At 39.3% G+C, this 13,042-nt stretch overlaps 1 protein-coding gene across 5 annotated transcripts in view; it reads left to right on the top strand.

Moving 5' to 3' along the window:
* The window catches only part of Alpk1 (alpha kinase 1), a 145,490-nt gene extending 132,943 nt beyond the window's left edge, over nucleotides 1–12,547 (top strand). For all 5 annotated transcript variants that reach the window (XM_047565692.1, XM_047565695.1, XM_047565691.1 and 2 more), the window contains 4 exons: nucleotides 2,642–2,795; nucleotides 6,789–6,951; nucleotides 8,522–8,708; nucleotides 9,916–12,547. In XM_047565692.1, the coding sequence (XP_047421648.1) occupies nucleotides 2,642–2,795; nucleotides 6,789–6,951; nucleotides 8,522–8,708; nucleotides 9,916–10,115 (704 nt within the window). In that variant the 3' untranslated portion in view covers nucleotides 10,116–12,547. The remainder of the gene's footprint in view (nucleotides 1–2,641; nucleotides 2,796–6,788; nucleotides 6,952–8,521; nucleotides 8,709–9,915) is intronic.
* Nucleotides 12,548–13,042: the final 495 nt, after the last annotated feature.

Raw genomic sequence — 13,042 nt, 5'->3', positions numbered from 1 at the left:
AGTTTCTTATATGTTTTCAAAATAGAAACTGTATAACTAATCTTTTGGCAGTTATTTGTCTTCTCAAGTTCTGGCCTGTCTCTTCACTTAACTTATTTGCTTAACATAAGTCCTCAGTTTGGTTGAGTTGATTTAATCATCTTTTAGGATTAGTGTTTTCTGTCTCAAGAGATTCGTTCCTGCTTTATGAGATTTTTCAGCTTCTGCTATCTGTACTTTTTTATTATTTTTATGTGTCAATTTATGGGCAAAAATCACCATGGAGGAAAGAAGGCCCAAAGTTGCAAAAACATAAGTTGTACACGCCCTCCTTTCTTCTTCCCTCAATTGACCACCCTCCACCAGTGTGGACAAGCTTGTTACCCTCTGTTTCCATCCTAGCTTCTCACTGGGTCCCAAACCCTGCACACCATCTCCACTAGCCCAGAGGCATGCCCTGCCAGATCTGCTGGTTCATCTTAAATATCTTCTCTCCCAAGTTTTCCATTCTTTTCTGCACTATCACAACATAGACACACAGGAGGTCTTTGTTACTGAATTTTATTTAAATTTTTTTTTTATTTTTTATAGACTACATTTTGATTCATTGTACACAAATGGGGTACATCTTTTCATTTCTAAGGTTGTGCATGATGTAGATTCATATTCATTCGTGTAATCATACATGTATCTAGGGTAATGATGTCTGTCTCAGTTCACCATTTTTCATACCCATGCCCCCTCCCTCTCATTTCCCTCTACACAATCTAAAGTTCCTCCATTCTTCTCTCACCCCCCATCTCCCCACCCCATTATATATCATCATCCACTTATCAGGGAAAACATTTGGCCTTTTGTTTTTTAGGATTAGCATGATATTCTCCAATTCCATCCATTTACCTGAAAATGCCATATTAGTATTCCTTATGGCTGAATAATATTCCATTGTGTATATTTACTACAGTTTCTTTATCCATTCATCTATTGAAGGGCATCTAGGTTGGTTCCACAATCTAGCTATTGTGAATTGAGCTGCTATAAACATTGATGTGACTGTGTTACTGTAGTATGCGAATTTTAAGCCCTTTGGGTATAAACTGAGGAGTGGGATAACTGGGTCAAAAGGTGGTTCCATTCCAAGTTTTCTGAGGAATCTCCACACTGCTTTCCAGAGTGGCTGTACCAATTTGCAATTCCACCAGCAATGTAAAATTGTGCCTTTTTCCCCACATCCACGCCCACATCTATTATTGTCTATGTTCTTGATAATAGCCATTCTAATTGGAGTAAGATGAAATCTTAGAGTTGTTTTCACTTGCATTTCTCCAATTACTAGAGATGTTGAACACTTTTTCATAGATTTATTAATTGCCTGTATTTCTTCTGTTCATTTGTTACTGAATTTTAACTTGGATACCAAGATGTTGCATTTCTTTCTTAGGGTTCATGTTGGTCTTTATCCTAGAAAAGATACTTTCTTGCCTACCACTCTTCTTCCTGTTTTTGTTTTTGTCTTGTTTTATTTTTCAGATAGGGTCTTACTAAGTTGCCCAGGCTGGCTTAAACTTGCCATCCTCCGTCTAAAGTGTCCAAGTAGCTGGGAATACAAACAACCCTGGCTTTTCACTCTGATCTTCTCTTTTTTAGTTGATTTTGCATCTTTGTGTGGTGGCTACAGTTTTCTCAATTAATTCCTGGACTTTCCTGACTTAAAACAAGACAAAATTAGGATGCACTTTATATGTAATCTAGGATCTCTGGAGTTTCTAGGAGCTTATCAGGTAAAATGATTTAGTTATTTCTGTTTGTTCTGACAAAGAAAGTAAGCTCTTTTAAGTGGGATTCCCAGATTGGAAGAAGTTGCAAATATATCTCTTATCCCAGGATGCTCTCTGGGGTCTAGCTGTTTAAAAATCCCCTGTATTTTCCATCTTTTCCATACGGAAACTCTGATCTTAACTTAATCCTTTGCTTTCCCAAGCAAGAGATTTTGTGAATCAAAAGCTATCCATTCTGGAATATCCTGATCCCAGCATATGAGAACTGGACCCAATGTGCCATGAGACCAAAGAAAGAGGCAGACAGATCCAGGATTTCCCAGAATCCAAATTATCAGGGACTTACTTACAAAAGCATGGTTCTGGGCAGCAGGAGAACCAGTGGATCCCCACAATTTGGAAGTAGGTGTGTTTGTAAAGTGGTCAGGAGAAGGAAACTTCATCCAACCTGGTTTCTTTCAAGGGAATATCAAAAATTCCTGGCACTGAGGACACTGAGGCCCTGTCATAAAGCTCCACACACCACTGTAATGACAGTTTCACTTATTTATAGTGTGCTGGGAAATCATGCATGAAAAACCTCCCAGGGTTACTCAGGAGCAGTCTTGACAATTACCAACCACAGTGCCTGCAGTCTGGTCAAGCTGAATGCCTACACAATTCTTTACTGCAAAATGTAAAGTGTTACTCTTCTAGTGTGCTTCACTAACTTTTTAACAGTAAACATAATTTGAAAAAAAAAGGCAAAAATTTGAAAAAAATGTTTAAAAAAATAGAAGATTTCAGATGGGCTGGTGTAGGACCTTTGTCACGACAACTTTATTCATGCTTTGTAACATTCTTTTGAAACTAAGCCCTACTTTCATCTTATCTTTTTTTTCCAGATGCTCTTTTGTTAAAATATTCCAAGAAATCTGAACTGTGGACAGCCCAGGAAACTGCTGTGTATTTGGGGGATTACCTAAATGTACAGAAGAAAGGCAAGCAAAGAAATGCCTTCTGGGTTCATCATCTCCATCAAGAAGAAACTCTGGGAAGGTATTACTGAAAAATATCCATGTCAACAAAGTAAAATGGGATCATCTTCCCATGCTGTCAAGTACTCATTCATGAGATTTTTGAAAGAGCTGAAAAAAATGGTCAAAATATATGTTTTCAGATTTCTACCCTAGACCCTCTTCAACATTAGTTAGTTAACGACAGCCACCATGTATTGAAGACCCATATTATATCAGCCATTTGCTGGATGTCCTATCATGATCTCAAACTCATTGGGAAACATCCTTAACCCCTTGTGCAGATAAGAAATATGGAGTTCCTACTCATATGGTAAGGTCAGAGAGCCTTACTAAAAATGCTGGCAAAGAAGTCAAACTATAAAACCACACTTTTAAATAAATGGGTGAGCCTACAGAAAAAAAATTAAGCAAGAAGATCCTCTGGTCAAGTATGAAGCATGTCCAGGTATCTAAGTGTTCGCTGGACTGTTTAGATGTTCTCCATAGAAGTTTGGGGCAGGGTGGTGTGGGGTACAGTTAGAGGCATAAGGTGTACACAAAGAATAGTGAGTTCAGAGACCACTCATGGAAAGCATGGATTCAGTCATGATGCATTCTCAATGGGATGATTATATATATATATATATATATATATATATTTTTTTTTTTTTTCCATTTTCAGTTCTGGGGATTGAACCCAAGGGTACTCCACCACAGGGCTATACCCCTAGTCCTTTTTATTTTTTATTTTGGCACAGGGCCTCGCTAAATTATTGAGGCTGACCTCAAACTTGTAATCTTCCTGCCTCAGCTTCCCAAGCTCCTGGGATTATAGGCATGTGCCACCACTAACAGCTTTCAGAAAGATCATCTTTTTAAAGCCCCACTCCTGCTGGATGCAGGGGCACACACCTGTAATCCCAGTGACTCCAGAGGCTAACGCACACAAGTTGATAAGAATCACAAGTTTGAGGCCAGCCTCAGCAACTTAGCAAGACCCAAAACAACTTAGTGAGATCTTGTCTCAAAATAAAAAATAAAAAGGGCTGTGACCGTGGCTCAGTGGTTAAATGCCCTTGGATTCAATCCCCAGTACCGGAAAACAAAAAATAAACAAACAAAAAACAACAGCATTAAAAAACAAAACAAAACAAGCAAACAAATAAAAAGACCACCCCACTCCACTGAGGAAAGCATCTATAAAGTTTCCTATTTGACCTTAGTTTTTTTTTTTTTTTTTTGGCGGTGCTGGGGAATTGAACCCAGGGCCTTGTGCTTGCAAGGCAAGCACTTTACCAACTGAGCTATCTCCCCAGCCCCTGGCCTTAGTTTTTGATGAAAACTTCAAACAAAATCTCACCTGAAAAATTAGTGATGCTCTCATTGGGTTTAAGGCCTAGTTTACACCATTTGTATATAAACAAAAACTTTTATAGTTAATCTTGTTCTTTATTTATCTAAATCCAAATAATGTAAAAAATAAAAGGGGAAAGAGAAGAGGGAAAGTGAGGGAGAGAAATCAGAAGCTTTTTTTTTTTTTGTACTGGGAATTGAATTGAATTTGGAGGCACTAGACCACTGAGTCCCATCCCCAGCCCTATTTTGTATTTTATTTAGAGACAGAGTGTCACTGAGTTGCTTAGCACCTCATTTTTTCTAAGGCTGGTTTTGAACTCTCTATCCTCCTGCCTCAGCCTCCCAAGCTGCTAGATTATAGGTATGCACCACTGTGCCCAGCCCTGAAGCCTCTTTAAACAGTAAAAAGTTGAAAATTCTTAAAAAGTTGACAATAAACACGCAAATGCATTTTCTGGGTGCCAGGCCCTTTTTGAAGTGATTTATGACTGATTCAGTTAATCCTCCTAAACCCTGATGAGGTAGATGTTATTATTGTCCCCATTTTATAGATGAGGTAGCTGAGGCACAAAGATATTTTTAAAAACGCCCTAATTCACATGTGTTAGTGGTATAGTAAAGCATTTTGAGCTGAATTGTCTCTCCCCCAGCCCCCCAAAATTCAAATGTTGAGGTTCCCAATACTCAGACTGAAAATTGAGTCATTTCAGAGCCAGTTAAGATGAGCCCATACTAATGGAAGGTGAACCCAGTGTTAACTGATATCTTCACAAAAGGAAGAAATCTGAAGACAGGGACACACACAGAGAATGCCATGTGAAAATTATAGTTATGCTGCCACAAGGCAAGGAACTTCCAGAAACTAGGAGAGAGGCCTGGAACAGATCTTTCCTTATTGCCTTCAGAAGGATCATGATCCTACTGGCACTTTGACTTTGGACTCTTAGGCTCTAGAACTGTGAGAAATCAATTTCTGTTGTTTAAGCCACTTAGTTCGTGTACTTTGTTGCCTCATTCCTAGGAAACTAATATACCAGGATATATCCTAGGAGGATCTAAGATGAGAAATAAATTGAGACTAGGAGACATGGAGAATGGAATAAGAAGGTTTAATATACATCTGATCCAGAAGGAGATAACAGAGCATATAGAATAGAAGCAATGTTTGATTAGAAAATTTCTGGTAATTTTCCAGAATTATAAGAGACACTAATCTTCAAATACAAGAATCACAATGAATCCAAAGGAGTATGGAAATGGAAACAAGGAAGAAACTGGAAGGCAGGCAATCATAAATCTACTCCTGCATAATAGTCCAACTGCAGAATACTAAGGACAAAAGAAGGCTCTTAAAGGCAGTATGTACTGGGGGCGGGGGGAGAGATTACATACAAAGAAATGTCAGTTAGACACACATCTGATTTCTCAGCAGCACAATAGAAGTCGTAAACTATGGAAGTCATGTACTTGAAATCATCTTTCATGGAAGACAAAATAAAGACATTTGCAAATTAAAAGAAAAATAACTGTAAGAGTCTACCACTAACAAATTCTCACCAAAGAAAAACGATCCCAATACAGTGGTGTAGAGTCCAAATGGGAGGAAGGAATGGTTTTCTGCTCCCAGATTGATGATCCCACACCTAGAGTTGGAGGTCTTCTGCAGGATATTCAGGAAATGCTTCAGTACTGGCATCCATAGGCTTTATCCTTTTATGCATACCTCTGGCCTCAGTCACAAAGCAAAATTCTGAGTTTGTCCTAATCTTCTGCCCATCTTGGTTTCTGTCTGGAGCAGAACTACCTGAAGTACTGGGCTACTGCTGCTGTGAGCACTGTTCCTCTGTGGGCTGCTCTCTTAGGTCATGTAGGCTGCTCCTCTGCAGAAAGATTTCCTTTCTGATTCCCTGGAATTTTAATGGCCCAAACTTTTGCCTCCAAGATTCCATTACATATTGGATTCAGAAATGTCTGGAGAAAGTTGACTCTCATTGAGGTCTATGATTCAGACAGTTTCCTTTGATTTTTGGAGGTCATTGCAGGCATATGTGAAATTACTCATAACTTCATATCAGCTGATAGCATGTATAAGCCACAGTAGAATGTAGTGCTTACCGTTTTGCTTAATCATTTACTGAATTGTGTCTTTTTTTCTTTGACTGTAATATAAGCCCTTGAAATCTACAAACCATGTCTCACATTTTCAAAGCACTTAGGACTAGCACATTGTTGTGCACGTAATAGGTGTTGATAACAAGTAAGTGTTCGTCGGGATGAAATGCTCATACAAGGAAGGGACAGAGGAAGGCTTTGGATTGAATAATTGGTGCATATAAGACCACACTGCAGCTTGGGAAAGATCTGGCTCCGAGTCCAGGCACTTCCCAGCACACCATGTTGAACCCCTTAGCTTATGAAAGAGGTCAGAAGAAGTGCCCCCATTAAGTAGACACTTCCCTTGATACTTGGTATTATTCTGGGGTCAGCTAACATTGCTCAGGTGGTTCTGACAAAAGCATTTAAATCACAAAGTAAGTCAATTAATTAATGTTGACCAGATAAGGCAGAGAAAGTAATATCTTGCAAGCATTTTTGATATCTCTTTTTAATCTTCTTAATTTTATTCTACAGAAAAAGTATCACTTTACTATGTTATGTGAATTTTCTCTATTCATAGATATGTAGGGAAAGAATATAAAGAGCAAAAGGGACTCTGGCACCACTTCATTGATGTGGAGCGGCAGATGACTGCACAGTACTACGTGACAGAGTTTAACAAGAGACTCTATGAACAAAAGATCCCAACACAGATATTCTACATACCCTCCACAATATTACTGGTAAGGTTTTTAAGAGCAAGCATTTTGTTAAGCAGACCTATAAGTATATATTATAGGCACAGCATATATATATATCAGTGGCAGAGCATTTGCCTAGCATGTGTGTAAGCCCTGGGTTCAATCTCCGGTAACACAAAAAACAACAACAATAATCATTAAGTTCTATTTCTGTTGCCAACCTATCTACCTCAACCATTGTTCTGGTAAAAATTCAATAAATTCAGATTCTAGGATCCTTCATCTGCTTCATCAACTTCATCTTCTTAGCAGATATGTAAGAAATATGACCCTCCATCCCCATCAATACATCATTTAGATCTTCCAAGTCACATTTGAATATCTGTTGATCCTGGCATCTGATCCCACATGGTTGAGGTAGCATTTTCAGTGGGCTGTCTTGTTGTATTGTCTCTGTACTTTCACAGAAAGAAAGGATGCTAGAGATCATGTCTAATGAGTTATCCCCTCAACACTACTTATAAATTCCATTTTACATCTGTTTGTCCCCACCTCCTGCAACCAACTGACACTAAGCTGTGGCTTAAACAAGCACCTTTATTTAAAAAATAATTATCACCCTTTTTAATATAATTTAAATAATTATAATTGTTAGGAAGTTATTAGTTTGGCCTAAGTCTATCCTCCCTCTGTTTTCTGCCCATGGATCTGCCTTCTGGAGTCATTGAAATAAGTCTCTTTTCACTAAATATTCCTTGAAATAGATAAAGGTGCCCAGTGTGATGGTGCAAGCTTTAACCCCAGCTATTTGGGATGTTGAGGCAGGAAGATCACAAGTTTAAGACCAACCTGGACAGCTTAGCAAGACTCTGTCTCAAAATAAATTTTAAGAAAGCTGGGGATGTAGCTCAGAGACAGAGCACTTGCCTAGAATGGGCAACGTCCTGTGCTCAATACCCAGCACTGCAAAAATTAATTCATTAATTAATTAGTAAAGGCAAATGTCCCTACTGAGTTTTCTCTCCTTTGAATCCAGAATATCCTGCTTCCCCAAATATCTTAGATCCTCAGTGCATTCATACTTACAGTGATTTTTTTCCATTGGCCAGAGATATTTTTAACCCATCTTTTATTGTTCTTAATAATAATAGCCATCATCCACTTTTCACCTTCTTTATGTCACGTGCTGTACCAGGCATTTTGCAAACATTAACCTTTAAAACAACTCTGCAGAGTAGATCACATCACTCAGAGATGACTGAATTGTTATTCCAACCCAGAATCACAGAGCATGATCTGTTCTTATAACCGTGGCAAGCTAGCCCCAAGGGTAGGTCACTTCATGGCCTAATTTTTAAGTGAGCACTTTACTATATGAACAATAATAACTTTAGGTCCTATTATATGCCACATACAATGCTGAGCACTTAACATGCATTATTTCCTTTTAACAAAACTAAAAGGTGGTTATTGTTAATATTATACACTTTAGAGGTGAGGAGATTGAAGTCTAGAGAAGAGTCACAAAATCCAAACTGAGAGCTATCCACCTCCAGAAGCCATGGCCTTATTAACCATCTTACTATATAATGCCTCCATTTCTATCTTTCAGATTTTAGAAGGCAGGACAATAAAGGGATGCATCAGTGTGGAACCTTACATTCTGGGAGAATTTGTGAAATTATCAAATAATGCCAAAGTGGTGAAAACAGAATACAAAGCCACAGAATATGGCTTGGCTTATGGCCATTTTTCTTATGAGTTTTCTAATCATAAAGATGTTGTGGTCGATTTACAAGGTATGTAGAACTGGGACTAATGTTTTATTCCAAATATTACTTATAATATTTATAAGTTAACATAATATTTATTACTTATATGTGAATGTAAGTATTTGAAAGTTTTCCTTAATCATTTTTAATAGATCATTCAGTGTATAGGCCATTATTTGGAATTAATTCATTTTACTATGTGTAGCAAATGATTCTAGAAAGAACATAATGTCTGATACTCTTTTTAAGTGTCTACAGGGTCACATAATCAATGAGCAGGTCTGGCTCATATTTACTGGACTTACTTCCAAAGCAAAATCCAGAACAGTGTTTTTTACTTCACTCAAGCAGATTTGCACAATGTAGATTTCTTATTGATTTTTTTCCACTTGTCAAAATCTTCTTTCCACTTTTTATTTTCTCCAGCTCTTTACCCTTACTAAGAGGGGAAGGTGGAGCATCATAATTGGGACCATTATGGACACAAAACTGTGTGTACTTAAATCTGACTCCTTTTAAAATCTGCATTAATATATTTATTTTGTTTCCATTTGTCTGATATTTCACTCATCAGAGGTCTTACTAATGAATATTCTACACTTTGTGTAAATGACAAATGAGATTTATTGTAATTATTTTAGTAATGCCCACACCACCACCCCAAGACCCTCTCTATTCCCCCTCCAAAAGATTTCTTACTCTGTTGTATTAGGTGTTTTAATTATTTGTTGCTTATTGATCTGTCCTCCTTCATAAGAATGCTGGCTCAATAAATACAAAGACTGTTAGCTCGTTCTCTGCCATAAAAACAGTGCCTAAAAACAGTGTTTCATACAGTGTCTGCACCCAGTGAATATCTGTGGCCTAGACAGATGAGTACATGAATAAATGACCAAGGCACTAAAGAAACTTCCAATTCATCAAAGGAATATGCAATATTGTGATTTTCATAATTATTCTAAGTGTTCTATATTGCTCTCTAATACCTTTAAAATTGGTGATCTTGTGTCAAATTTAACAAAAATAATTATGCAATATTCAGTTCTTCTTAAACCAATCATTGGAATATGCAGCCCAGATTTCTTAGCAAAAACTTACTAAATATAAACCATAAGATAACCAAGTTTTAAAAGCACCTCCTCAAGCATTTATGTATGTATATGTCTTTCCCCTAAAATGCTTGATTGACATTTGTAGGGGACTTAATACTCAGATGCATCTACTTCTCTTTTAGGTTGGGTGACTGGTAATGGAAGAGGACTCATCTACCTTACAGATCCCCAGATTCACTCTGTTGATCGGAAAAATGTCACTACCAATTTTGGAAAGAGAGGAATTTTTTACTTCTTTAATGACCAGCATGTGAAATGTAATGAAATATGCCACCGTCTTTCTTTGACTAGACCTTCAATGGGGAAACTAAACAAGTCATAGACTATGGATCAGCAAAGAGACAGACATCTGTGCTCACCAACATCAATTTCTCCTCTCCTTCCAGGCACCAGAACCTGGCAGAGCCCCGGTCCTTGAAGCTGGTTGTGGCCAGTGGTTTGTGAAAGGAACTAATGAGTATCACTTTCAGACCTGGAGTTAATTGCCAGTACAATATCCTGCAGGGTCTCTTTCCTCTGCCCCTGTTACCAAGTATGTGTCAGGAGGTAGCTGCCTATGAGCACAGGACTCACAGTGATGGCAATGTGGGAAAAAGCCCAACTGATCTGCAGGGATACAAAGTACTGCTGAGAAATAACTATGGTGTTTAAACCATTGAGATTTTGGAGCTTGCTGTCACTATCCGTTCAGATTGATACTATTGGATACTATTGGTGTTTTTTCTATTGATTTAGGCTTGCTTTATAAAAATATGCAGAGCCTTGTGATATGAATTCCAATATTTTCTGTTTGTCTTCTGACATTTGACTTTGCATGAAACATTTATCTATGCAAATTTTTGTTCATAGTTGAATTTATCAACCTTTTCTTTCATGACTTCTTGGCTGTATGTGATACTTAGACCTTTCTTACACTCTGAGCTTCTTTCCTTTAAATTCTTCTATGTCTTCTTCTCTTGTATTTAAATCTGTGAAGTTATGACAGAAGAATGGTAGATTTTTGCGGCCACCACACTCCACCCTTGCCCTACACAGATCTGCGTCTCTACTTAAGTCTAGGCTGCAGATCTGTGGTCTCACTGAAAGAAATATACAGAAGGGACACTAGTAAGATAAAGCGATTCCATTGCACTTACTCTGTGGGACCACGGCTGTTTCTCACTCTCTCCCTCCTCCACTATTCAGTCTAAATTTCCCTCAGCCTTTTTTTTTTTTTAAACTACTATCTCAGGAAGTCTGGATGCCTTATCTCATGGTGGGACTCCGCTTCCATAAATGGAGAGGCTGGGTACTTATCTTCTTAGTTTGGGGTTGCTGCCCCTGTCTCTTCACAATTGCAGTTGGAACAAGGCAGATCTGATCTACTACTGGGAGCACAGTGACTGGCACTCCCAGCTTCAACCCCTCGGGATCCACCATGTTCCTGGGGAAGCCATGTTTTCCCCTCGTGTTCTCAGCCCACAACCACGCACAGCAAGGATCCTAGTCTCAGAACTAGTCTAACTGGTGACTGTGGCACAGAACCTTCCTGTTGATTGATAAAACTTTCTTACTACTGCTGTGGTACAAGATTTCCCTTGCCTCCTTTCTTTGTCCTCTCTTTTCATAGGTGTTGAGCTGTGCTCCAGTCTTCCTGCCAACTCTATGCTCTCCTATTGATTCTTTGGGATCATTTCCCCCAAAAAATCTTACCTGTCTAATCTTTCCTGGCACATACTTTTTGGAAAACCAAAACTAACAAAAGTTTATTTTTAAAACGTTTTATAGAGTTCTTGAACATTGGCTAAGTACACAGATCGCCTGGTCATCTCAAGTTGCTTTCATGCTTGGTTTTTTTTCTTTCTTTTTTTGGTACTGGCATTTGAATCCAGGGGCGCTTTACCACTACTGATCTACATCTCAAACCCTTTTTATTTTTTATTCTGAGAAGTGGACTTTTGGACTCTTCAGTCTGCTAAGTTTGATACCTGGTGCACCAGTGTTGACAACCTGTTTGTCCCTGGGAGGTGCCTGTCTTGGGCTTAATATTGTGTTTCCTGTCATGTCAGCTCTCTGGTGGGATCAGGATAAAGGAGCCACTGTATTCATCTTTCTTGGCATTGGCAGCCTAGAATCAGCACCAACCCAGGACTCAGGATTCAAGAAGAGGAGGTATTGAGAGACTCGGAATCAACTCAGAGCCGCTGGGTGAGACTCTCCCGTTGGAGAGGCGCCCTGGACGAGGTGGTAGTCCTGGAACACAGGGAACTTTGTAAAGTAGAGATGCCCAAAAAGACCCCACCCGCTGGAGCAGTGAACTCGACAACCGGGAGCATTGTAGAGGAGGGTCACCCAGCAAGACACTTGGGCGCAGAGCAAAGGTCCCAGGAACGTGGGGAGCTTCTTAAAGGAGGGGCCACCCAGTGAGATGCTTCGGTGCAGGGTGAGGCTCCCTGGCCCAAGAGGTAGGTCTGGGCCCCTGGGAACGTTGCACAGGAGGGCTGCCCAGCCCAGGTGGTAGTTCTGGATCAAGGGGAACTTCTAGGAGGGGAGCTGACCAGCAAGACATCCCCACCAAGTGAGTCTTCTCCGCCGGGCGAGGCTTTCCCAACAGGACAATAGAACTGGAGACACATGCCCAAACCAGCCATGTCTCAGCCCACAGTCTAGTCCCCCTTTGGCTGACCATCAGTCAACAAGTGGATGTGCCTCTGCCCACCAGGAGGGAATATACCCTACCTGAAGGCCACCACCCCTAGAGGGGCAGCTTTCTTGTGGAGCACTGCATTATCAAGTTCCTCCAAGACTTCAGGCTACTGAAGGGTAGGAGGTGATACATTGGAAATCTACAGGGACAGTATAAGTCAGTAGAGGAAATCTGCAATATCTCAGCATTCCACTGATACTTGAACAATATGAGAAAACAAGGGAAGAAAATGTCCCAAACAAAGCTAGATGCTACATCAATAAAATCCAATGACAGCACAGCAGAAGAAATGTCAGAAAGGGATTTCAGAATGTACATAATTAAAATGATCAGGGAAGCAAACAATGAGATGAAAGAGCAAATGCAGGCATTGAATGATAGCACCAATCAACAGTTAAAAGAGCAAATGCAGGAAGCAAAAGATCATTTCAACAAAGAGTTAGAGATATTGGGGGGAAAAAACAAACAGATATACTTGAAATGAAGGAAACAATAAGCCAAATTAAAAACTCCATAGAAAGCATAACCAATAGGATAGAACACCTGGAAGACAGAACCTCAGA

Source organism: Sciurus carolinensis, chromosome 10, assembly GCF_902686445.1.
Source record: "Sciurus carolinensis chromosome 10, mSciCar1.2, whole genome shotgun sequence".
NCBI classification, from domain to species: domain Eukaryota; kingdom Metazoa; phylum Chordata; class Mammalia; order Rodentia; family Sciuridae; genus Sciurus; species Sciurus carolinensis.
Note: the sequence above shows the minus strand (reverse complement) of the source record. Positions and strands in the feature narration are given on the sequence as shown.